A 24,915-nucleotide genomic window follows, 5' to 3' on the forward strand; every position below is an offset into this window, starting at 1 on the left:
TGTGCTCCTCAGTTTCCTTATCTGTAAAATGGGATTACCAATGTCGGCCTGGAAGCATTATGTAGATTAAATGCTGTGCGGAAGGAGATAATAATGTAAAGTGACTGTCCTGGTGTCTGGCAGGCGGTTGGTGTTTGAAAAAAAAAAAAATTAAAAGGCGTGGGCTGACTGGTTCAGCTTATCCACCTGTCTATATAGATGCAAACAGTCGTGACTCCTCCAACAGTAGGCCTTGGGAAGGTGTGCCCCATCTCGGTGAAGTCCGACCTTAGGGGGAGCTACCCCAGGTGGGTCACCGCAGGACACTTAACCGGGTCATGCCCAAATTCAATTCGTGGCTCAGGAATGAGGCAGTCGTGGCGTGGGGGGTGGGGAGAGGGCCAGCTCCCCCACAATCCAGCCGAGACCGAGCTCCGCGTGCCTCCTCAAGCCCGCGCCCAGGGTTCCGAGTCCGGGTCTCCGCGGCCGCCTGCGCCTGCCCCGGGAGCTCGTGGCGCGCAGAGCCGAGCCCGGCGGCGGGAGCGCGGGCGGCGGGGCCGGGGTTGGGGGTGGCGGGGGACGCGCCCGGCGGCCGCCAGGGCTTTGGGATCGCCGGCTCCACTTCCTACCTGCCCCTACCGGGCGCCGGAGGCAGCGGCCGCCCCAGAAGGCCGCAGGGCCCGGGCTCGGGGCCCGGGGCCCGGCGCCCCGGGCGCGCGGCGCCGGCGCTCCGCACGCGGGCCGGGGCGCGGGCGGCATGGGCGGCGCGGCGGGCCGCCGGCGGCGGCGGCGGCGGCGGCGGCGGCCCGGGAGCGCGGAGGTGGCGCCGCGAGGGGGAGGGGCGCGGCGGCGGAGGAGGAGGAGCCCGGGCCGCCGCAGCCGCTGACAGCCGCCGGAGTAAACAAGCCGCGCCGCCGCGGCCCGGCCGCTGCCCCCGCCCGAGCCGGAGCCCGAGCCCAGGCCGAGCCCTGCCCTGGTCGCCGGCCGGGCCGAGGCCGCCCGCCGCGCCTCCCCGCCTCCGCGCGGTGACGCTGCTGCTGGGCGCGGGGACGGCGCCGAGCCCAGGCCCCCGCCGCCGGGCTCTCCGCTCGGCCGAGGGGCGCCCGAGCCGCCGCGGCGCTCGCCTGGAAAAGTTACCCGCCCGGGCTCCCTCGGGTAAGCAGGAGGGCGCGGGGCCCGGGGAGGCGGCGCGCCGGGGCGGCCGGGGCGGCCGGGGCCCGGAGGGAGCTGGCCGGCCTGGGCCGCTGTGCGCGCGGAGCGGGCTCCGCGGCCCCGGCCGGGGAGGGTCGGGGCCGCCCTGACCCGGGCCCCCAGGCCCCCAGGCCCCGGCCGCCCGCCCGGCTTTCGGAACTGGCTCGGGGGCCGGCCCGAGGGTGGAGCCGCGGGGAGCAGGAAGGGCGCCGCGCAGCCCACCTGAGCGCGCCGGGCCCGGCTCGGCCGCCGGCCGCCGGCCCCCGGCCCCCTGCCCGTGCCGGTACTTTTCCGCTTGGGGCCGGGGCGAGCCCTCTGACCTCAGGAAGCGTCTGCGGGGGCCCCCGCTGGGGGCGGGATGGGGAGAGAATTCCAGAGGCGCCGGGTGCTCCCGCCTCCCCGCCGGCCGCCGGGGGCCGCCGCCGGCTCGCCCACTCCGCGGCCCGGGAGGGGAGGAACGCACAGCCGGGGCCGCGGGGACCGTTCCCGGCCCGGCCTCGCCGCCGCCCGCGCACCTGGGCGACGGAGACTCAGGTGCGGGTTCCGCGGGCTCCGGGAGGCCGGCTCAGGTAGGTTCCGGGGCTCCCTCCCGCCGAGGCCTGGCCCAGGCCCCCGCTGCCCCCGTGGGGTGGCTGGACTGCGGGGCCGCCCGCTTGCCAGACAGGTCCGACAGCGGTCACTGGTCAGTACCTGCTGTCCCCGAGCCCCTGGGGGTGCAGACCCTCGGCCGCGGGAAGGTGTTGGGATTCTGTGTTTGATTTGGGAAGTGTGAGGAGAACCCAGGTGCCGTGGCCTAGTGAGGGCTGGGCAGCTGCGGGCCAGGTGTGGACAACAGCATAGGAGGGTAGCCAAAGCTGGCCGCGGCTCAGAGCAGAGCAGAGCAGCCCATATTGGACTGTTTCCTACATTGAGCTTCCACATAAAATTCGATTTTCTAAAATGGATTATATGGCTTTAAAAAAAAAAAAAAAAAAGTTTGTAAACCTCGGATCTAGCAGTTTTTACCACCAAGGAAACTGAGGCCCACCAAGGAAACGGAGAAAGTGACTTGCTGGAGATCACACAGCAAACGAGTCGTTGAGCAGGGACTGGAGACCAGAATTTCAAGAGAGCCTTTCAAGTTGCCTGTAACAGGCCCTGGCTTGGGGTCTCTGCTGGAAAAGAGAGACTGGATCGGGTTTCCCAGACAGCCCCTGTCCACACCAGAGCCTCCGTGCCTGAGCACCAGCAACGCTGCCTGGGGGGTGGGCTCAGTTTGATGCTTCAGACTGGCTGTCTGTGTCAGAGGTTCCTGGGACCAGAGAAAGGGCTTCGCCTGAGACCACAGCCAGAAAGAGCACTCCCATCTCTGTCTGTGGCCACAGCCCAGAGCCGAGTCCCATGTGAGAGGGCATCACGGGAGGCTAGAAATACAGCAAGCCTCTGGGTTGAAGCTGAACTGGGACTCATAGGGTGAGTCAGAGTCTGGGATGGGGGTGGGGAGAAGCCCATTCATTCATTGTTCTCAGCGCCTGCTGTTTGGGGAGGGGGGATCTTCCCCTCATCCAGGATGCTGAGCTAGGGCTGTCTAGGGGCTTGGGGGCTCCACGGGGAGCTATATCCATCCACCCCGTGGCGAGGGATGCTGTGCAGAGGGAGGCAGGCCCTTTCCTGGGAGATTGTTTGGTTGTGCCTGAAGCCTGCTTTCTTTTTGGGTGCTGCAGGGTAATTAAATAGTTGGTTAATCACCTCTAACGTCAGCCAGCTGCAGCCCCATTCACCGTGTGCTGGAAGCTGGGCTGGACCCAGGGAAGCAGGGTCTTGGTTTGGGGGCTTCAGCAGGGCTCACGGCACTGTGGTCGGGGGCAGCTCCACTTGCCATCTGGACCCAAGAGGCAGCTCTTGCAACGGCAAGAAGGGGGAGAAGAGGCCTTGTTTCTATCTGGCTCTGCCCCCCGCCCCCCCCCCCCCCCCCCACCATTGCTAAGACTGGCTTTCTGGAACTTAGAAGTCCAAGGCATCGTGGGTCTGTGGCTTCCAGGCCTGTCCTGGAGCCCCATGGACTCTGCCCGGGTTGAGGAGGGGCTGCGTTGTGAGTGCCCCCTGCCATCAGCTGTCAGGTTATTTTGGTGTAAACTTAAAATACCCTGGGAATTGTGTGTTGAGTCCCTCCCAGCCTGCAGGGTGGGACTGCAGGGGGACCAGCCAGGGAGGCCAGTTGTGGCTGAGGGTAGCCAGCCCCTGGAGAACTGAGGCTTCCCGGTGGCGAGGGTGGTGAGCGAGCCTGCCCCGCTCCCCACGGCCTGGGGGAGCTGTGGGGAGCTTCCCTTTTGCCGCCTGGCAAGAGTGGCCTCCTTTGGGGCTGGGAGTGGTGGGGGCATCCGGGACCCTGTGGGCAGGCTCTCTGCTCTCTGAGCTTGGCACTGAGACAGGATACCCCCAGCAGCCCTGCTGGGGCCTCCCCCAGCTTCTCCCCACCCCAGGGGCTTGGCTTCTGGCTAGTCAGGGGCCCTATGTGGGGACAGTTATGTGGCCCCGGGCAGAGAGGTCCCGCTGTCTGTTTGCTGAAGGAGGAAAAACAACACGCAGACTATTGATTCAGCCTCACCTTGGCGCTCCTGGCTCAGCAGCCAGTGTTTGCCCTGGCTGCCTGGGCTCGGATTACGCAAGGCTGGTGGGCGTGGAGTTCCAGGGGGCTGCTGGGGGGCCTCTGCGCCCAGGCCTGGGCAGGGCTGGGCGGCCCCAGCGTTCCCCAGGAAACAGCCTGAAAGGAGTCTGGGTCCCCGGTTTTGCTGATGGCCACCAGTCTGGAGTCTGTCGGTGGAGGGAGGTGAAGCCACTGGGATCCCCTGTGCTCAGCCCCCAAAGCCCCATCCCTCCTATGGTCGCCCACTGTTTCTTCCCAGGGGCTGTGGGGCTTTGCAGGTAATTCTTTGTGGCTGGGTCTGCTTTGCTGAACCAAGAAACCCTGGTGAGCCGGGTAGACATCCCCCCCCCCCCCCCATTCAAAAAGTTTGAAAAGCCAACATTTTATTTCTTTGTACAATGTACCTAGGTAATTTGGAAAATCTACAATGATACAAAGAAGAAAATAACAATTACTTGTAACCGTCACCATCTTGAGAGAATCATTGTTAACGTTTTTGCATGCGGCCCTTCCAGATTTTGTTTTGTGGTTCTATATAAATATACGCGTATAAATAGTTATTTAAAAACAAAATGGGGTCATGTGTGCGTACTGCTTCATAACCCATCCTTTTCGCTTTGATTGTGGTGAACATTTATTCAGTTGTTGTTTCTGATTCTGAGTGACTCAAGCTTGATACACTTCATCCCACTTCCATATTCTTGTGTGGAGAGAGGCTGAGGAGGTGTGTGTGTGTGTGTGTGTGTGTGTGTGTGTGTGTGTGTATGGGGGGCCTGGCTGGCTGGCTGGCTCACCGACCTTGGGGGGCTGGATTTTCACCCCTCTCCCCTGGGCCCCTTTTCAAGCCTAGATTGTGCCATGGGGGGGGGGGGGAAGGCAGCTTTAGCACATGGCCGGGGAGGCACTGACGGTCTTCCCCTCTTCCTCCCTTGTCCCCCCTCAGGGCCGGCAGCCCTCCTCCCCTGCCCACAGCCCTGCCCTGCTCGGCCCCATGCCCCCGCCAGTCAGCCCCGGGCCACAGGCAGCAAGCAGGCACGCGGGAGCCGAGGCCCTGTGACCAGGCCAAGGAGACGGGGGCTCCGGGGTCCCGGCCACCTGTCCCCCCCATGGAGCTGAGGCCCTGGTTGCTATGGGTGGTAGCAGCAGCGGGAGCCTTGGTCCTGCTGGCGGCCGATGCCTGCGGCCAGAAGGTCTACACCAACACCTGGGCTGTGCACATTCCCGGAGGCCCCTCCGTGGCTGACAGCCTGGCACGAAAGCATGGCTTCCTCAACTTGGGCCAGGTAGGCGCCCTCACTGCCCGCTGGCCTGGGCATACGACACTGCCGGGGGTGGGGTCAGTGAGGGCAGGGGTTCAGGCACCGGGACCAGGAACTGTGGGGCTTACCTGGGTAGCAGGCGTGTTCTGGGTGGCGAGGGGGATGGGAGCGGTGGCTCGTCCTGCCCTTGGGCTTCCGACATAGGTTGTTTGGAGAGCCGGGGTATCCCAGGGAGATAGAGTCCCTCTCTGTCCCTTGCACCTCCTTGCCGGGTCCTGGGCAGGCAGCAGATGCCCTACCAGCCCCTGCCGCCGTGAGCCTCCCGTGAGCAGCCGGTCGTCCACCCCCATCCGCTCCCTCCCCGGGGGACTGACAGATGGAAAGCCCAGCTCAGTCTCCCTGCTCTGTTGCAGATCTTCGGCGACTATTACCACTTCTGGCATCGAGCGGTGACAAAGCGGTCCCTGTCGCCTCACCGCCCGCGGCACAGCCGGCTGCAGAGGGAGCCTCAAGTGAGTGCGGCCCCAGCCCTGCTTGCCTGCCACCCTTCCCTTCCTGCTCTCTGGAGCCGCTCCAGTCCTCCGCCCACACCATCCCTCCCTCCCTCCCTCCCTCCCTCACAGGTACAGTGGCTGGAGCAGCAGGTGGCAAAGCGAAGGACCAAACGGGATGTGTACCAGGAGCCCACAGACCCCAAGTTTCCCCAGCAGTGGTACCTGGTACATTGCCTCCTCGGGGCCTGGGTCCTCCTCTCCCCTCTGCATCCATCCAGCCCCCGAAGGGTCTCGTGGGAGGGCAAGGCTGACTTGGAGGCCTCCCCTCATTCTTCCTCCTCCTCTCTACGGAGCACTGTCTCCCTAGCGCTTCCTGCTGAGCCTGGAGGTTGCCCTTCCAGAGTTTTTTACGCTCCCATGGAGCCCAGACAGCCAGTGGCAGTGTTTCAGGAGCAGGGGGCGGGTGGAGAAAGAGGTTTTGGGGGTGGTGGAGGGATTATTCGGGGTACCCCTAAGCTCACACGGCCAGCCGCGTCTTCTAAGTGCCGGGGTGACGGGGGCGGGTGTCCCTGCAGTCTGGCGTCACCCAGCGGGACCTGAACGTGAAGGAGGCCTGGGCTCAGGGCTACACGGGGCACGGCATTGTGGTCTCCATCCTGGACGATGGCATCGAGAAGAACCACCCAGACTTGGCAGGCAATTATGTGAGGAGGTGGGGGAGGGAGGCAGTGACCCCTGTTGAGGGGTGTCTCGGGGCTGTCCCGCTGTGCCAGTGCGGTCAGACCGTTCCTGACGACGGCCACGTCCTCTCCAGGATCCCGGGGCCAGCTTCGATGTCAATGACCAGGACCCTGACCCCCAGCCTCGGTACACACAGATGAATGACAACCGGTAAGAAACGGCAGGTCCCTGGCCTCCGCCTCAGTTCTCCTCTCTGCCACTGAGGAGGCAGGGCCGGGCCTGGGTTAAGACACCCCCTCCGAAGAGGCTGAAGTTTCTGTTTTGCTCAAAGCCGAGGTGGCCACAGAGTGGAGAATGTGGGAGGGGACCGTGCACACAGGCAGGACGGCGCTCTCGGCCGGAGGGGTGGGCCGACCCGTCCTGTTCCTGAGGCCTCACCTGCTCTGTCGGCCGCTAACATCCTGCTCTTGGCCCCTGACAGGCACGGCACACGGTGTGCGGGCGAGGTAGCCGCGGTAGCCAACAACGGTGTCTGTGGCGTAGGCGTGGCCTACAACGCCCGCATCGGAGGTGGGTGTGGGCCTTGGCCACCCTGTCCTTTGGGAGGGCCCTTCAGGTGGGACTTTCTCCACCCACTTCCCATCTGACCAGTGCCCGTCGCTTTCCCCCTGTGGATCCTTTCGGCCACGTGGCTATTCCTTAGAGGGTTCTCGACAGCTCAGAGAGCCGAGCCGTGGGACAGGATGAGTGTTTCTCAGCCGGGGCCTCCCTAAATCCTCTCCACCCCCTCTGAGTCCTTACATGGCAGGCCTTGGTCTCCACACTCCTCCGGGAACCCAGAGGCTCGTTTTAAGCCAGGGTGTGTGGTCGAGGGCAGGGTGCACTCTTTTTGTTTTTTTCCCTTCCGGGTCTCGTCTAGGAGAGGCAGAGAGGCAGGCCAGGGGGTTAGGGGCTTGGGGTTTCCCAGCACCAGCCTCTGCCCTCCCCCTGCCCGTCCTGTGGGTACAGGGCTGGGGGTGCTCCAGGGGGTGCCCCTGGCAGCTAGACCCACGCAGCATCCCTCTCCCCACCCCCCTCTGCGGCCAGGGGTGCGCATGCTGGATGGCGAGGTGACGGACGCGGTGGAGGCGCGTTCGCTGGGCCTGAACCCCAACCACATCCACATCTACAGTGCCAGCTGGGGCCCCGAGGACGATGGCAAAACCGTGGATGGGCCTGCCCGCCTGGCTGAGGAGGCCTTCTTCCGGGGGGTCAGCCAGGTGAGGTGGGGAGGCCAGGCCCAGCCTCTCGGGGGCAAGCTGGGCGTTGTCTTTTCCGTAGCTTTCTTCCTGTGTTTTTTGGTTCCTGTTTGTTTATTCTTGTGTCAAATTGTCATTTTTTAAAAAGTGTTTTTTAGCGTTCATTTATTTTTGAGAAAGAGAGGGAGAAAACGCACGAGCAGGGGAGGGGCAGAGAGAGGGGGCGGGAAGACACAGAATCCGAAGCAGGATCCAGGCTCTGAGCAGTCAGCACAGAGCCCGATGCGGGGCTCAAACCCACGAAACATGAGATCGTGACCTGAGCTGAAGATGGACAGTCAACTGACTGAGCCACCCAGGCACCCCCAATTTTAATCTTATACAAGGCGTATTTATTACAACGTTGAAGGACTAGGACAGAAAAGGGGAAAATCAGTGAAGATGACCCATCGCTCCAGCCTCTGGAATCACCACTCCGGGCACTTTGAGTCGTAACCTGGGTCTGTTTTTCTGCGCACAGGCGACATACTTGTATGTGTATCTGATCCGTCAGGGATCTCCCAGGCCGCGGGACGGTGTTGGGCGTGTGCAGAGACAGGCCCTTGAGAATGAAGCCCCAGCCTCCCCAGTCTCTGGCAGCACCTTCCCACCAGGCCTCCCTCCCCCAGGTCCTGTCTCCGAGTGACCCTGGCCCGCTCTGTTCACAGGGCCGCGGGGGTCTGGGCTCCATCTTTGTCTGGGCCTCAGGGAACGGGGGCCGGGAGCATGACAGCTGCAACTGTGACGGCTACACCAACAGCATCTACACGCTGTCCATCAGCAGCGCCACGCAGCTCGGCAACGTGCCCTGGTACAGCGAGGCCTGCTCGTCCACACTGGCCACCACCTACAGCAGCGGCAACCAGAACGAGAAGCAGATCGTGAGTCTCGCCCTGGGTGGGGACCCTGGGAAAATGCTTGCCTGCTCTGCCCCGGGGCCCACTTTCCAGAACTCGTGCGGCCGGGTGATCGTGGCGGGGGTATCACGGAACGGGAGCTGGCAGGCTCTCTGAGACTGGGCCATGGGGCGGTCTGAAGCCCCTGAGAAGTGTAGCCTCTCCCCAAAGGGATGCGTTGCTCTTACTGGTCCCCAACCTCGAGCTCCACCCCTTGTTCCTTGGGAAACCGAGGCCCAGAGAGGGCCAGGCATTGGCCTGTTCACAGCAAGTTAGCAAGGCAGCAGCTGGGACCGTGTGTTAGTTCCCAGGGCCTGTGGGCAGAGGGAGGGCAGGCAGGCAGATGGCCCCTCTTAGTCCCTCCACCCATCACATTGTCCTCCTGCTAGGTGACCACGGACTTGCGGCAAAAGTGCACGGAGTCTCACACGGGCACCTCGGCCTCTGCCCCCTTGGCAGCCGGCATCATCGCCCTCACCCTGGAAGCCAAGTAAGTGGGTCGGGCGGAGGAGCAACCCTGTCCCCACCAGCACCCCCTGCAGGGCAGCCCTCGGTCTGCAACTTCTCTCTGAAGAGGCTGAGCCCTGGCCTGTCCCTCCCGCCTTTGCAGTAAGAACCTCACCTGGCGGGACATGCAGCACCTGGTGGTACAGACCTCGAAGCCAGCCCACCTCAATGCTAACGATTGGGCCACCAACGGCGTGGGCCGGAAAGGTGAGGACAGGGTGGCCCAGTGCTCCAGACCGGGGGAAGGTCGGGGAAGCGCCGCCTCCCAGCTGACCCCACCTTCCCTGCCCCGCAGTGAGCCATTCGTACGGCTACGGGCTGCTGGACGCAGGTGCCATGGTGACCCTGGCCCAGAACTGGACGACCGTGGCCCCCCAGAGGAAGTGCATCATCGACATCCTCACTGAACCCAAGTGAGGGTTGGATCCTGGCTGGGAGGGGTGGGTGGGGCCCAGGGGTCACAGGGGGTGCAGACCCTCCCTGCTCTCTGCACAGGGACATCGGGAAGCGGCTGGAGGTGCGGAAGATGGTGACCGCCTGCCTGGGGGAGCCTAGCCATATCACGCGCCTGGAGCACGCACAGGCCCGCCTCACCCTGTCCTACAATCGCCGCGGTGACCTGGCCATCCACCTGGTCAGCCCCATGGGCACCCGCTCCACCCTGCTGGCTGCCAGGTGCTTGCTCCCTCCCCTGCCCAGCTTGTCCTTTCTCTCACACTCACGTGCGTTCCTTCACGCATTCACACCCTTCCTGACTTGTCACACAGTCTTAGTGGCCACCACGTTCTTCTCAGTGGGGGCGCTGTTGGCATTTTAGGAGGCCCGGTTTTGTCCTGTGGGGCTGTCCCCACATTGCAGGAATCCCTGGCTTCTACCCATTACATGCCGGGAGCGTGCCTTCCCACGTGTAGCAAGCACCCTTGCACGTTTCCAGAATCTTCTGGTGGAGGGCATCTGGCCCGCTGAGAAACAGCCCCTACGGCCCCTACAGGCATTTCCAGCCCCGTGGGGCCCGCGTGTTGTGTACGGGCCATGTGTTGTGAGTTTGGCGCCCCCTGGCTGGGTCTCCCCGGGGCCTCTGAGACAGCCGTGGGCACCCTTCTCCCCCAGGCCACACGACTACTCCGCAGATGGGTTTAATGACTGGGCCTTCATGACAACCCACTCCTGGGATGAGGACCCCTCCGGCGAGTGGGTCCTGGAGATTGAAAACACTAGCGAAGCCAACAACTACGGTATTGGGGATATTGGAGGGCTCGGGGGAGGGGGACGAGGAGGAGAGCTGGTGAGCTCTGGGATTCCAGGTGCCGTGCTGGTGCCCCCTAACTCTTGCCTCCCCGCCAACCCTGGACTAGGGACACTGACCAAGTTCACCCTTGTGCTATACGGCACGGCCCCCGAGGGGCTGCACACGCCTCCCGAAAGCAGCGGCTGCAAGACCCTCACGTCCAGCCAGGCCTGTGTGGGTCAGTAGTGGATGCCGTCGGGGTTTGGGGGCCTGGGGCTTGGTGGGGGGGGGGGGGGGCAGAGGGTACCTGTCCTGAAGCCCAGCGCTAGGAGGAAAGGGGGTTTGAAGATACCCGGGCATGAGTATGGTTCCAGGGCCGGAAGCTCCCGGGGGCCCACGGTGACTGCTCGGGGCAGCTGTGTCTGCTTAGCTGACGCCCCCCTTCTGCCCCCTGCCGGCAGTGTGTGAGGAAGGCTTCTCCCTGCACCAGAAGAGCTGTGTCCAGCACTGCCCGCCAGGCTTCACCCCCCAAGTCCTCGATACACACTATAGCACCGAGAACGACGTGGAGATCATCCGGGCCAGCGTCTGCGCCCCCTGCCACGCCTCGTGTGCCACCTGCCAGGGGCTGGCCCCCACGGACTGCCTCAGCTGCCCCAGCCACGCCTCCCTGGACCCCGTGGAGCAGACCTGCTCCCGGCAGAGCCAGAGCAGCCGTGAGTCACCGGAGCAGCAGCCGCCCCGGCCACCCCCGGAGGTGGAGGCCGAGCCCCGAGCCAGGGCAGAGCTGCTGCCCTCACACCTGCCCGAGGTGGTGGCCGGCCTCAGCTGCGCCTTCATCGTGCTGGTCTTCGTCACCGTCTTCCTGGTCCTGCAGCTGCGCTCGGGCTTCAGCTTCCGGGGGGTGAAGGTGTACACCATGGACCGTGGCCTCATCTCCTACAAGGGGCTGCCCCCCGAAGCCTGGCAGGAAGAGGGCCCGTCGGACTCGGAAGAGGACGAGGGCCGGGGCGAGAGGACCGCCTTTATCAAAGACCAGAGCGCCCTTTGACGAGCGCCCACTGCCTGCCCCTTCAAGCCCATCCCCTCCTTGGGCACTTTTTAATTCACCAAAGTATTTTTTTATCGTGGGACTGGGTTCGGACCCCAGCTGGAAGGCAGGAGGGGCAGAGACTGCTTCCCGCCCTACCTTCGGGCCACCTGGCTGCCTGAGGTGGGGCCCCAGGACCAGCTGGGAGGCAGGGGAGGGCCTCACCCCACCTCCAGCACCTCTTCCGTGTGGAGGAAGGAGTGGAACGTTTAGGGCAGCTTTCCAAGGTCCAGGCCCCAGTCGGAGTCCCTGCGGAGCGAAGCGGGTCAGCCCGTTCGGGCTTCCTGACCCGGGCTGCAGCTCTCATCCCTTCCCTGTTCCTCTAAAGCAATAATGGTCCCCATCCAGGCAGCAGGGAGGCTGGCCTAGGGGGTATTTGAAGGAGGAGGCCACCTCTCCAAGGGCTTTTGTATCCCCGACCCTGTCCCCCACGTCTGGTGAGCCTCTTGAGGAAGCGGTGATCAAAGGAAGGGACCAAGGAAGGCAGGTGCTTCCAGGGCGAGCATGCGTGCACGAGAGGTTGTGTCCCTGTGCCCACCTCCACCACAGCTGGCTGCCCACCGAGCGTGGCTGGCCCGACCAGGCCCCCGAGCCAGCATCCTGACCACCCTACCTTCTCGGGGCCTCCTCCCCTCCCGCCAGGGCCCAAGTCCCTGTTTTCTGAGCCCGGGGGGCTGCCTGGGCTGTTGGCACTCACAGTCCCGGAGCCCCTGGGTGGGTGGTGGTGGGGGGACGGTGGCCCAGCCGGCCTCTCCCGCCTCCCACCCAATGCTGCTTTCCCCTGTGGGGATCTCAGGGGCTGTTTGAGGATATATTTTCACTTTGTGATTATTTCACTTTAGATGCTGATTTTTTTTTTTTTTTTTTTTTTTTGTATTTTTAACGGGGGTAGCAGCTGGACCACCCACCTTCCCACACCCACTGTCCACTCTGCTGTTCCCCCGGCTACCCTGGCCCCAAGGTGTGGGGGGCTGCAGCATGTTGCTGAGGAGTGAGGAGTAGTCAAGCCCCCAAGTTCTGAAGAGGCAGGTGGACAAGCCAGGTAGGCCCTAGGAAAGGGGGTCATGGTGGGAGGAGCAGGCTGTCATCCGTGTTTCAGGTGGGGCTCATTGTGCCAAGGGCTCATGGGTCACTGGTTCTCCAAGTGCCAGGGGTGGGCAGGCGGTGGCACTGAGCCCCCTCCAACACTGTGCCCTTGTGGAGAAAGCACTGACCTGTTCTGCCCCCTTAAGTCCCCCTCTTCTGACGTGCCTTTTGCACCCCTCCCATTAGGACAATCAGTCCCCTCCCTTCTGGGAGCCCCCTTTTCTTTCTCTCCCCTAGCCTTTCCTGGCACCCACCCACCTGCCCAGGGGTGTCCCCTCGTCTCTCATCCCCCCACCCTTGTGGCCAGCCTGGCTAATTTTGTAAGATACTGGGTTGGTGCCCAGTGACTTTTTTTTTTCTTGTAATTTAAACAGGCCCAGCGTTGTTGGTTCTATTTAATGGACACGAGATAATGTTAGAGGTTTTAAAGTGATTAAACGTGCAGACTATGCAAACCAGGCCCGGTCTCCAGCGTGGTGATGTTGTTCTTCCTAGGATCCTGAGGCTGCATCTGGGATGGGGACGGAGAGTGGGGCCAGTTAGACGTCCCACGGGCCTCCTAGCTCTAGGGCCCCTTTTGGGCAGCAGTGGGCTGTGGAAGGAGGCAGCAGCTGGAGACCAGCCCCGGGGCATGGGGGGAGTGAGCCCTAAGAGGAGGACAAGCCAGCCCTTCCAGCCCCTGGGGGCCTGGTCTCCAGCAGGGAGGAGAGTTAATTCCCGTGTGGCCCCCTTGCTCAGGTTCTCACTTAGCTGTAGGGCGGAGGTCTCCGGTGGGGCCTGACTGAACCCAGATAGATTGCTTCTGCTGGCCCCTGTCGGGCTCAGGAAGCTCCATACCCGTCCACTCTCCAGCTCCAGTGGGGCAACCCCCCCCCTCCCCCGCCAGGCTCCCCTCGGGACAAGACCCCCGCCCCCCTCTCTGGGCTAGGGGAGTGGTTTCACCAGGACCCGTGCGCCCAAAAGGAGGCCTCTCCTCGGGGATATTTACTTGGAAATTTTATTCAAATGGAGGCTGGCGCCTGAACTCTCCTTGGGGAATCCGATGGGGTGGGGAGGCCCGGCCCAGGCCTCCCCCTTCCCCTCTGGGCCGCCCTGGCCGCGTGCCAGGCCCCCACCGCGCACCGGCCGCTTCCCCGGGCTCCCGGGCGCTGCCCAGGCCCCGAGGGCGCCGGCAGGCGGCTCTCCGCGGCCATTCTTCCCCGGCCCCCTCCTCCCTTCCGTTTCCGCGGCCGCAGTGGCGCGCTGGGCAGGGGGGCCGGCAGGCGTCGGGGGCGCCGGCCCTCCCGCCCGCCCCTTCCCCTCGCGGGCCCGCCCCGGCCGGCCGACTGAAACCGCGGCAGGAGGAAGCCGAATCAGGAACTGGCCAGGGTCGCCCGGGCCCGGAGTCGTCCCCCTGAGGCGTCCTCGGCAGCCCCGGAGCAGCTGCCCGCGCGGTAACTCCTGCCCTGAGGCTCGGGGGGGGGGGGGGGGGGGGTGCTGGGCGGGTGCCGGCGCGGGCGCGCGGTGGGGGGGGGGGGGGGGCAGGGCCCAGCCAGGGGTTCGGGGACGGGGGACGCTGGACCGGGTGGGACTTGGCGGAGGGGCAGGGGTACCGGCAGGGCTCAGACCGTGGCTGCCTGAAGCTCCTCCACCCCCACCCCTGATGCCCCCCTCCCCCAGCTCACCGAGCCCCTGGGAAGGGCGCTGGGTAGAAGGGCCTGGGGAGGGAGGGGACCCCTGGCGCCAGGCCTTGGCCCGAGACACAGGAAGCAATGAGGGCCGGTCTCAGGCCAAGTTGCCATTTTGTACCTATGGCTGCATTTCAGCCGGAGAGCACCCCACCTCCTGTGTGTCTGCAGCTCCTCTTCCCCCAGCAGCCCCCAGCCCCTCCGCCCCACCCCTCCATCTCCAGCCGCTGCCTTACCCCGTGGTGGGCCCTCTCCTCTCTCTGTCCCCAGGACGGCACTATGGGCTTCTCTTCCGAGCTGTGCAGCCCCCAGGGCCATGGGGCAGTACAGCAGATGCAGGAGGCTGAGCTGCGGTTGCTGGAGGGCATGAGGAAGTGGATGGCCCAGCGGGTCAAGAGTGACAGGGAATATGCAGGGCTGCTGCACCACATGTCGCTGCAGGACGGCGGAGGCCGGGGCACGGGCCCCTACAGCCCCATCAGCCAGGTGGGGTTCCGTGGGACCCTAGTTCTCCTCACCCCCTTCCTGCCTTCGACGGAGAAATCCCCACGCGTGTCCCTTACGTCTGCCCGCCCCCTTCCTTTCCCGGAGCCCACTGGGGAGGGTTGGAGAATCGGGCAGGCCCAGGCTTGGGAGCCACTGTCCCCTTGCTCCCTGTCTCGCCCATCCCGTGTCCTAGTCCTGGGCAGAGATCACCAGCCAGACGGAGGGCCTGAGCCGGTTGCTGAGGCAGCACGCGGAGGATCTGAACTCGGGGCCCCTGAGCAAGCTGGGCCTGCTGATCCGGGAGCGGCAGCAGCTGCGCAAGACCTACAGCGAGCAGTGGCAGCAGCTCCAGCAGGAGCTCACCAAGGTGCGTGCGTGGCCCTGAGCGTGCACCGCCCAGAGTTTGAGGCTACAGGGGCCGGTTTTGCACACAGGACGCCCTGGATTCACGGGGGAAGTGGAAGTCCCTGACCACAGGCCTACCCCAGCTTCCGTCCCTCCTCCGTGCATTTGGGCTGGCCTGCAACAAGGCCTCTCTGTGCATTTTCTGCTACCTGACCACATGCCCGAGCGAAGGGCCGGGAGTAAGGGTGGGCCATCCAGCCACCACCTCCCAGGCACACGGGATCTGTGACCCACCTCTTGCCCTGCGCCGGCTGGCTCTGGGGTCTGAGAGACAGCAAGGGGAATCAGGGCTAATCTGTCTGCCCTTGGCCTAGGTGGGCTCCTCCCAAGGCACCAGAGACACCACGGGGAGCAGGGTGGCCCCCTGACACAGCGGTTAAAGACCAGGGCCGCAGAGTCGGCCTGTCAGCATTTGAACCCTGCGCAGCTCCTGGTCTGGAGGCTGTGTGACTGCAGCTATTTGTGTGGGTGCTTCAGCCTCCTGATTCAGTGTGCTGGTCAGCACTGCGGTGCCACACCCCTTCCACCTGCGCCAAACTCAGCCTTACCATGGACCCACAGCGGCCCCTGGTGGCCAGTGTCCACCTCCCGTCTCCCCAGAAGCACACTGAATTCAGCAATTGTGTAGGTACTTTTACTGGAACACAGCCGTGCCCGATTGTTTGTTTTCACATTACCTGTGGCTGTTACAGGGCTATAGTGGCAGAGCTGAGTGATTTCAACAGAGACTGCTTAAAGACAAAGGTTCATCTGGTCTTGACCTTAAGCTGTTACAGGCCGGGAAACTAAGGTTTAGAGGAAAGGGATAGAACTTACCCAGAGGATCCCAGCGCGTACACAGGGGAGCTGGGGATAAGAACTTTGGTCTTGGCCATCCGTTGTTCCTGCCACCAGGAACGTGATTTATTGGACTCGGTGCAAAATGAAAATGAAACGCGGGGCTTCTTGTCGAAAAATCAGTAAGAATTTCGAGATAGCATCAACAGGGCATCAGACCCAGCACAGGGCCCTTCTGAGGGTGGAGTTCTGTGCCGTGACTCCTCAGGCCACACGTGCCCACAGCCGGGTCCTGCCTGCCCCCAGACACGCCTCCAGGTCAAGGAGGGACAGGTGGAATCTGCCAGGCCCACCTCTCTGCCTCCCCCGGGGGCCTGTCCTTAACCCAGCTGCTCTCATCCTAATGTCAGCGGCAGAGGCCGGGCTCCAGAAGCTTCCCGGCCCCTCCCAGAGGAAGGACTTGGATGTGCTGCAGGGCCCATGCGGGGCTTCACCTCCAGCAGGAATCTCCTGCGCCCTGGGGACCTGCCACCCCACACCGGCCTCTCCTCTCTCCCCAGACCCACAACCAGGACATCGAGAAGCTGAAGAGCCAGTACCGAGCCCTGGCACGGGACAGCGCCCAGGCCCGGCGCAAGTACCAGGAGGCCAGCAAAGGTGCGCGGCTTCCCCTCCCGGAAGAGAGGGATCCCCGAGCCAGCCCCGACCTATCCACAGGTGCCCAGGGAGTGGGGCGTCCCCAGGCCTCTGGGCCGTCACCCACAACCCCTCTCCTCACCCGGCAGACAAAGACCGCGACAAGGCCAAGGACAAGTATGTGCGCAGCCTGTGGAAGCTCTTTGCTCACCACAACCGCTACGTGCTGGGCGTGCGGGCCGCGCAGCTGCACCACCACCACCACCACCAGCTCATGCTCCCCGGCCTGCTGCAGTCGCTACAGGACCTGCACCAGGAGATGGCATGCATCCTGTAAGCCCACACCCCAGCCCGCCCGCCCCCTTCACAGCCCGAAAGCCCTGCCGCCAGGCCCGGAGGCAGGGTCCGGAAACGCGTCCGGTGACAGTGGCCGCGTCACCACGGGAGAGTGGGCCCTGGGCTGAGGTTTGGAGCCCGTCAGCTCGTATCCGGATGCCGTTATTCCAGGATCCCTTATTGCAAGGTTTGGTTAAATTTATGGAGCCCTGCTCTGGGCTCTGGGGTACAGCAGAGACCAACGGAGACCAAAAACGTCTGTCCTCTGGGATCATTCATGTTACCGGAGAGAGAAAAGAAAGTCACTACAACGGATGGTGTGTGGAGGCAACAAGTGCTGTGGAGAAAAATAAAACAAGGAGAGGAGTTTGGGGGGCTGGGAGGACGGACAGCTTTCAATAGAGTGCTTTGGAAAAGCCTCGGGTACTGGAGTGAACCAGGGGGTTGTTTGGAGAAAGACCGTTCCAGAAAGAGGGAAGAGCAGGTGCATAGGCCCTGAGGTGGGAGAGTGCCTGGAATCCAGGAACAGCAAGGAAGCCAGCGCATCCTAGGCAGAGTGAGGGGAGGGCAGAGCCGGACGCCAGCCCAGATGGGTCCAGGGGTTGGGGGGCTACTGGGTGACACGGGGTCCGGCAGGCCGTTTTGAGCACTTTGGCTCTGCTGTCTTAAGGATAGGCTTTGGGGCGCCTGAACGGGGCCAGGGCGATGAGACGGAGGCTGCTGTGGTCTTGCAGACCACAGACTGTGGCCGCTGGGCCAGGGCAGTAGTGATGGAAGGGAGAAGCCCTAAGTTCCCGGGTGCACCCTGAAGGTGGCCTGGAAGCGAGGCATAAGTCGAGGGTGACTGCAGGATGACCCTTGGAAGATGGAGTTTCCGCCACCTTACATGGACAGGGAGGGGAGAAACAGGTTCAGGAGATAAGAATAGGAGTTCGTGTTTCAACTCACGGAGTTTGGGTGTCTAAGAGATGTCCAACGAGACGTTCGAGCAGGTGGATGGCTGTGTGCGGCTAGAGCCCTGGGGAGGTCCCGGAACTAGACACGGAGATGTCGGGTCAGCCGCACATCAACGGCCTGTGCATGTACCGGAGCCCCAGAGCCGCAGCTGTTGGGCTGGCTGCCCAGGACAGACATGATTGTGCTCGCATTCACTGAGCGCTTCGGTATACCGCCCGCTGTGCACACGCGCTCTCTTTGGGTCACAACGCCCAGCGTCCCCAGTGTCCACATCGGGAGGCGAAGATAAGAGAGACGTTGAGTAATTTGTGTGGGGTCATTTGGCTGGTAAATGATGGAGGGAGGGGTCAACCCCAGGGCTGACTACTCTAAACCCAGTGTCGCAGGGGAGCTTTCTGGCCTCGCCCAGGCTGAGGCCGCACTGACCAGCGCTCCTGTTTGGGGACAGGAAGGAAATCCTGCAGGAGTACCTGGAGATCAGCAGCCTGGTGCAGGACGAGGTGGTGGCCATTCACCTGGAGATGGCTGCAGCTGTCGCCCGCATCCAGCCCGAGGCCGAGTACCAAGGCTTCCTGCGACAGTATGGGTAAGCCCCTCCTTCCTTCCGCCGGGCACCAGGGCCGCCGGCCCGTTCACTGACGGGGCACTGTCCCCCTGCAGGTCCACACCTGACGTCCCACCCTGCGTCACCTTTGATGAGTCACTTCTCGAGGAGGGAGAACCGCTGGAGCCCGGGGAGCTGCAGCTGAACGAGCTGACCGTGGAGAGCGTGCAGCACACGTGCGTGGTGGCCCGGCACCGGGCCGGGCTGGCCGGGGTGGCCAGGGGCGGACGCCGTCTCCGCGGAGCCGCAGCCAGGCTCGCTTGGCTCTGCGGGGACGCCTCCGCGGGGCACGGGGCACGGCTCTCACGCGGCCCTTCCTCCGGGCACAGGCTGACCTCGGTGACGGATGAGCTGGCCGTGGCCACCCAGACGGTGCTCAGCCGGCAGGAAGCGGTCGCTCAGCTGCAGCGCGAGCTCCAGAACGAGGAGCAGAACACCCACCCCCGGGAGCGGTGAGTGGGTTCGCCCACGCAGCCTCCCCACCCCCGCCTCCACCCCCCCTGTCCTTGGGCTACAGGCTGAGCCCCGCCCCCTCTCTCCCGCCTCCCACCCGGCCCCGCCCACAGGGTGCAGCTGCTGGCCAAGAAGCAGGTGTTGCAAGAGGCGCTGCAGGCGCTGCAGGTGGCGTTGTGCAGCCAGGCCAAGCTGCAGGCCCAGCGGGAGCTGCTGCAGGCCAAGCTGGAGCAGCTGGGCCCTGGCGAGCCCCCGCCCGTCCTGCTCCTGCAGGATGACCGCCACTCCACGTCGTCCTCGGTGAGCCGCCCGCCGCCATCCGCCGCCGCCAGCCACGCCGGCCCGCCCGGGGCGCGCTCCTCATGTTTGCCCTCCCCCTCCCCAAGCCCGGCCACCCGCTGACGTCTGTCCCTGGCCCCAGGAGCAGGAGCGAGAAGGGGGAAGGACACCCACCTTGGAGATCCTTAAGAGCCACATCTCAGGAATCTTCCGCCCCAAGTTCTCGGTGAGTGGAGCCTCTGCCCCTCCCCACGGGGCGGGGCGGGCCGGGCCGGGCCAGGGGGCTCAGGCATGTACTTCCTAAGTCCCTTCCACCAGGGTGTTTGGGGTTAGTCGCTGGGTTGCCCTAGAGAGGAGGCTCTGCCCAGAGGAGGCTGCTTTTTTTTTTTTTTTTTTTTTTTTTAACGTTATTTGTTTTTGAGAGAAAGAGAGCATGAGGGGGAGAGGGACAGAGAGAGAGGGAGACACAGAATCGGAAACAGCCCCAGGCTCGGAGCCGTCAGCACAGAGCCGGCCGCGGGGCTTGAACCCACAAACGGCGAGATCATGACCTGAACTAAAGTCGGACGCTCAACCGACTGAGCCATCCAGGCGCCCCAAGAGGAGGCTGCTTTTATCGGGGAGTCCCTGTCTTCCCCGAGAATCTGGGCTGCATACGTCCCCAGATCTTGCCGGCCTGCACCTCCTTCTCCTCCACCCCCCTGTGTGCTTCAGCCTTGTGTCCTGTCCCCCCCGCCCCCCTGGCTCTCCCTGCACTGGGACAAGTTCAGCAGCTGGGGCCCAGAGGAAAAGGCAGAAGCCTGCTTTGAGATCAGCCAGCGTGGGCATCCCCTCCCGGCTCTGCCTCCAAAGTCATTTGCTTGCTTCGGGGGCTCTAATGCCAACAGGTGGTTCATGAGGATGAGGGGCATATACGAGAGAGAGACCCCCCCAACCCCCGGCTGACCCCTGTCTGTCCTGGCGGCCTCCCCTGACACTCTGGCTGAGTGACCCTTCCTCGTTCCTCCCCTGCCTCTGCCAGCTCCCTCCACCCCTGCAGCTCGTACCAGAGGTGCAGAAGCCCCTGCACGAGCAGCTGTGGTACCACGGGGCCCTCCCACGGGCAGAGGTGGCTGAGCTGTTGACGCACTCTGGGGACTTTCTGGTGCGCGAGAGCCAGGGCAAGCAGGAATATGTGCTGTCGGTGCTGTGGGACGGCCAGCCCCGCCACTTCATCATCCAGTCCGCTGACGTGAGTGGGGCCTAGACTCCAGCCTTCCCCGCCTCGCTACCCCTCTCCGCCCCCCCCCCACCCCCGCCGACTGCACCCAGTCCCTGCGAGAAGCCAGACACATAAATCCTCTAAGGAGGGGCTGCGGGCCTGTGGCGCAGCATCAGAGAGCACCTTTTCTGGCGGCCCTGCCTCCCGTCCCTCCTCTCCCAGGGCTCAGGCCCCCTCAGCAGTGGGAGCTGTTGACCTTGCCGCCCCCCCCCCCCCCCCCCCGCCCCGCAGAACCTCTACCGACTGGAAGGAGACGGCTTTGCGAGCATCCCCTTGCTCGTCGACCACCTGCTGCGCTCCCAGCAGCCCCTCACCAAGAAGAGCGGTATCGTCCTCAACAGGGCTGTGCCCAAGGTGAGCCCGTGCCACCAGCGTCAGAGCACGAAGGGCTCCCTGGGGTCCTGTCTGCAGACACGGTGCCAAGTGATTCCGCACTCGCCAGGGGGCCAGCCGCCCTCTAGGCTTGGAATCTCAAGGTCCCTTCCTTTCCATGGGGGGACACACACAGCTGACGTTCCCCTAGTCAGAGCACCCGCTTCATCTCCCGAGTCATCTGAGTGTGGTCCTAATACCACCCAGCCCCCATTTTTCAGACCAACAAACCGAGGCGCCAAGAAACGAAAGACATTGTGTTGGTGGGGGATGATGTCCGGTCCCTTGCAGGGCCCAGCACGCATTCCCCTCACTGACTTCGGCCCCCCCCCCCAACTCCTCCCTCCCCCAGGACAAGTGGGTGCTAAACCACGAGGACCTGGTGTTGGGTGAGCAGATCGGGCGGGTGAGTTGAGTGTTCTACCAGCTTCCTGTTGTCTGGTGTCTCCCTCCTCTAGCATCGCTTTCTCCCGGACCTCGGGCCAGGTCAGCCCTAAACCCTGGCCTCAGAGAACCTTTCTGTCTTCCTGCCTCAGTCTGAGTGCCAGCTTGGACCCCTGATTCTCCACCTGGCCATCGCCACACACCATCCCACAGGAAACAGAGGGAAAAGTACCTACCCTGGAAACTTCCCTGGGGGGTGGGGGTGGGGGTCCTTCCACCAGAACCCTCCAACCCTCGACTCCTCCCACCACCCCCAGGCCCTTGTCTCTTCGGCTCGCTCTTATGTGCACGGGGAGACATACTTTGTTTACGTGGGCGGTAAAATACACGCTAAGGAAAAAAGTCACTTTCTTAAAACTCAGAATGTTTTTTCAACCCAAGCGGGAAGTGATTTTTGGGTTTTCTGGGTCACTGCTAGGTGAATGTGGCGAGTCAGAGGTAACCTTCTCTGCCTGTCCCCTGTGTGCCATCTGGGTTCCCCACCCAGGCAGAGAACTCCTAGAGAGCACGACTGAGCGGTCTTCAGCATGGGGACAGTGAGTGCAGGGTGGGTGGGGACGAGGTGAGGACAGGTCCCCGGGAGTGAGGAAAAGGAAGACTGATGGTCCAGGGAAGACTGATAGGAACTCGAGACCCTTTCAGGGGAACTTTGGAGAAGTGTTCAGTGGACGCCTGAGGGCCGACAACACTCTGGTGGCCGTGAAATCTTGTCGCGAGACGCTCCCACCTGACATCAAGGCCAAGTTTCTTCAGGAAGCAAAGTAGGTGGTAAAAGAATGATCCCATAATTCCGCACGCAGTGGGTTCGTCTGGGCATGGCACGGGGTAAACTTGGACTTCCATGGGAGTGTTTAATCCTCACACCCCCATGCAGATGGGACACCCCCCCTCCCCCCCCCCCCCCCACACACACACAGTGTCCGTGACCACCCGAGGTCACATCTCCAGGTCTGCTGGTCTCAGCGGCCAAGCTCTCCAATTCCGCTGCCCTCTCCCGCCCTGCCTCAGTCTCCCTGGGGCTCGGGGGCTCCCGCGGTCGGGGAAGTGAACGTGCCAGCCCCCGAGGCGGGCTCCTAAGCGGCAGTGCCCTCCAGGATCCTGAAGCAGTACAACCACCCCAACATCGTGCGTCTCATCGGCGTCTGCACCCAGAAGCAGCCCATCTACATCGTCATGGAGCTCGTGCAGGGTGAGCCGAGGAAGCCGGGGTGGAGGCGCAAGGAGGGGGGCTGCCCGAGGCTCACCCAGGCTTCCCCTGCCCACCGCCAGGGGGCGACTTCCTGACCTTCCTGAGGACGGAGGGAGCCCGCCTGCGGATGAAGACGCTGCTGCAGATGGTGGGCGACGCGGCCGCGGGCATGGAGTACCTGGAGAGCAAGTGCTGCATCCACCGGTGGGTGAGGGGCGCCCCCCGCAGCCCCCCGCCTGGCGCAGGCCGTGCTGTCCCCCTGCCGCTCCCCTCACGGCAGGCCCCTGCCCCAGGCGTGGAGTCGGCTCGTCCTCGTGGAGCAGGAGCCGCGGGGCGAGGAGCAGCTTTGTTCACGGCTGTGCCTAGCGCGGGGCCGGGCACGGGGGCAGGTGCCGCCGGGGCCCCGGCTCAGTGGCCCTGCCCTGCCTCGCCCAGGGACCTAGCTGCCCGGAACTGCCTGGTGACGGAGAAGAACGTCCTGAAGATCAGTGACTTCGGGATGTCCCGGGAGGAAGCCGATGGGGTCTACGCGGCCTCAGGGGGCCTCAGACAAGTTCCGGTGAAGTGGACGGCACCCGAGGCTCTTAACTACGGTATCTGGGCCTTACTCCCTCCGGCCGGGGGCAGGGGGCCAGGCTGGAGGGGGCCCCACTCTGGCGAGCAGACGTGGCCGGCCCACCCACGCCTCGCCTCCCCACAGGCCGCTACTCCTCTGAGAGCGACGTGTGGAGCTTCGGCATCTTGCTGTGGGAGACCTTCAGCCTGGGCGCCTCCCCCTACCCCAACCTCAGCAATCAGCAGACCCGCGAGTTTGTGGAAAAGGGTAAGACGTCCCTGCGGGATGGCAGCTCCGGAGCCACGCCCTCTTCTCCGGGCTGCGGCTGGGTTCCTCCAGGTCCCCGGGCCACCCACTGGGGCAGAGCGAGAATCACCCTGTGGCTGCCACCCAGCGAGCACCCGTGTGTGCGAGACCAGCACTGTCTAATTTACTCTTCATAACATGGGAGGGAGGGCTTAATGTGTCCCTCTTACAGACAAAAAAAACAGGCTTGCAGGGGCGCCTGGGTGGCTCAGTCAGTTAAGCACCTCTCAGTTTTGGCCCAGGTCATGATGTCATGGTTTCCTGGGTTCCAGCCCGGCGTCGGGCTCTGCACCGACAGTGCGGAGCCTGCTGGGGATACTGTCTCCCTCTCTCTCTCCCCCTTCCCCACTCGCACGGTCTGTCTCTCAAAATAAATGAATAAAACTTAAAAAATAAATAAGTAAAAAGAAAAAAAAAGAAAACTGGCTTGCAGAGGTCACACAACTGGCACACGGTGGGACTGAGGTTAGACCCTCTGTCCTTGGAGCCTTTGAAGAGTGGAAACTCGAGAACAGTGCATCTTTTTATTTTTTATTTTTTTAAATTTATTTTTGAGAGAGAGAGCATGAGTGGGGGAGGGACAGCGAGAGAGGGGGACAGAGGATCAGAACTGGGTTCTGCGCTCACAGCAGTGAGCTCCATGCGGGGCTCGAACTCACGAATCGTGAGATCATGATCCGAGCCAACTGAGCCTCCCAGGTGCCTCGAGAACCGTGGGTCTTAGGCCACTCCCATTGCTCAAGGTGTGTCCCCGGGGGGCTGCCGGGGTCCTCACGCCTGTTCCTCGCACCCCGTGTGCTGTGCCTGCCCCCACAGGTGGCCGCCTGCCCTGCCCCGAGCTGTGCCCCGATGCTGTGTTCAGGCTCATGGAGCAGTGCTGGGCCTACGAGCCCGGGCAGCGGCCCAGCTTCAGCGCCATCTACCAGGAGCTGCAGAGCATCCGAAAGCGGCATCGGTGAGGCCGGCCCTGCTTCTCAAGCCGGCGGCCTCGACAGGCAAGATCGTACCTCCTCCCCAGTCCAGCCCACACTGCCGGATGGCTCCTCGCAGCCCTGGACCGAGCCACTGGCGTCCATGCCGCGGGCATGCATGTAGTTCGCTGGGCTGTGCAGTCCCGCTCCTGCCCTGGGCTCCCTCTCCAGATGGAAATAATAAAACCACTTGTGCCCATTGAATGCTCTCGGCACGTGCGCTCCTCTGGAGGGCAGGTCTTAGGAGTAGCTGGCCTCTGCTGTGGCCGCGGGGAAGCCAGAGGACCGGCAGGGTTGACGGGGCAGAACTGACGTGGTCTGGTCGCCACTGGGTGTGAGACACAGGGAACGGGGAGAGAGATCAGGTGATGCACAGGCTTCTGGCACAGGGCAGCGTCTTGCCTGAAACAGAGTCACAGACAGAGGAGCAGAGCTGCGGAAAGAATGGGTAGTTTGGAGACGTTGCATTTGCGGGGCCTGTGGGGATGATGAAGTTTTGGGGTGATGGGGTTCATGGGGTCCGGAGCCGACGGCCAACAAGGAACTCCTGAAGATGTCTTTGGTGCAAAAAGGTGATTTTATTAAAGCACAGGGACAGGACCCGTGAGCAGGAGGAGCTGCACTGGTTGGGAGGGGGTCAGGGATAGAGTAAGTCCTAGGAATTTTGGAAGCAAGGTTTCCAGGGCCTTGAGGGGCTAGCTGTTGCTAGGGAAACGCCATTTATTATCATTTAATAAAACCTGAGTCCTGAGACCCTTCAGATGTATATTGGGGGCCTTAAGCTTGGAGTAGGATTGCCAGCGTATATCCTGGGGCGGTTGAGATAAAGGAAGTAGACTTAACAGGATCCTTGACTGAGGTTGAATGTTAAACTCACATTCTCTTTTGCCCCCAGCAAAGTG

At 63.4% G+C, this 24,915-nt stretch overlaps 2 protein-coding genes and 1 long non-coding RNA gene across 6 annotated transcripts; 2 read left to right on the forward strand and 1 right to left on the reverse strand.

Moving 5' to 3' along the window:
* Positions 1-265: 265 nt before the first annotated feature.
* FURIN (furin, paired basic amino acid cleaving enzyme) lies at positions 266-12,773 on the forward strand. Of its 3 annotated transcripts, none has more exons than XM_060617599.3 (16): positions 266-287; positions 4,740-5,079; positions 5,469-5,567; positions 5,679-5,774; positions 6,125-6,253; positions 6,364-6,440; positions 6,712-6,800; positions 7,317-7,489; positions 8,176-8,388; positions 8,793-8,893; positions 9,014-9,117; positions 9,206-9,323; positions 9,406-9,585; positions 10,021-10,145; positions 10,266-10,376; positions 10,600-12,773. In XM_060617599.3, the coding sequence occupies exons 2-16, from the start codon at positions 4,903-4,905 to the stop codon at positions 11,187-11,189; spliced, it is 2,382 nt and encodes a 793-aa protein (XP_060473582.1). In that variant the 5' UTR covers positions 266-287; positions 4,740-4,902; the 3' UTR covers positions 11,190-12,773. The 3 variants fall into 3 exon arrangements, with proteins under 3 accessions (XP_060473582.1, XP_060473584.1, XP_060473583.1); XM_060617601.3 differs by lacking the exon at positions 266-287 and adding an exon at positions 817-1,134; XM_060617600.3 differs by lacking the exon at positions 266-287 and adding an exon at positions 1,284-1,739.
* Positions 12,624-14,356, reverse strand: LOC144616740 (uncharacterized). The gene is made up of 2 exons (XR_013556452.2): positions 14,218-14,356; positions 12,624-12,825 (listed from the first exon to the last, which is right to left on the reverse strand). It is a non-coding gene; the product is annotated as an uncharacterized LOC144616740 (long non-coding RNA).
* FES (FES proto-oncogene, tyrosine kinase) lies at positions 13,472-24,217 on the forward strand. 2 transcript variants are annotated; one of them, XM_078449044.2, is made up of 19 exons: positions 13,474-13,747; positions 14,252-14,467; positions 14,661-14,834; positions 16,210-16,306; positions 16,435-16,618; positions 18,027-18,164; positions 18,239-18,358; positions 18,512-18,634; positions 18,749-18,935; positions 19,057-19,140; positions 19,936-20,145; positions 20,407-20,529; positions 20,900-20,953; positions 21,634-21,752; positions 22,086-22,180; positions 22,261-22,384; positions 22,616-22,773; positions 22,881-23,003; positions 23,859-24,217. In XM_078449044.2, exons 2-19 carry the CDS (start codon positions 14,261-14,263, stop codon positions 23,999-24,001), a joined length of 2,463 nt encoding a protein of 820 aa, XP_078305170.1. In that variant the 5' UTR covers positions 13,474-13,747; positions 14,252-14,260; the 3' UTR covers positions 24,002-24,217. The 2 variants fall into 2 exon arrangements, with proteins under 2 accessions (XP_078305171.1, XP_078305170.1); XM_078449045.2 differs by lacking the exon at positions 18,027-18,164 and having other exon boundaries at positions 13,472-13,747.
* The last annotated feature ends 698 nt before the right edge of the window (positions 24,218-24,915 follow it).

This window comes from Panthera onca, chromosome B3 (assembly GCF_046562875.1).
Source record: "Panthera onca isolate mPanOnc1 chromosome B3, mPanOnc1 haplotype 2, whole genome shotgun sequence".
NCBI lineage: Eukaryota > Metazoa > Chordata > Mammalia > Carnivora > Felidae > Panthera > Panthera onca.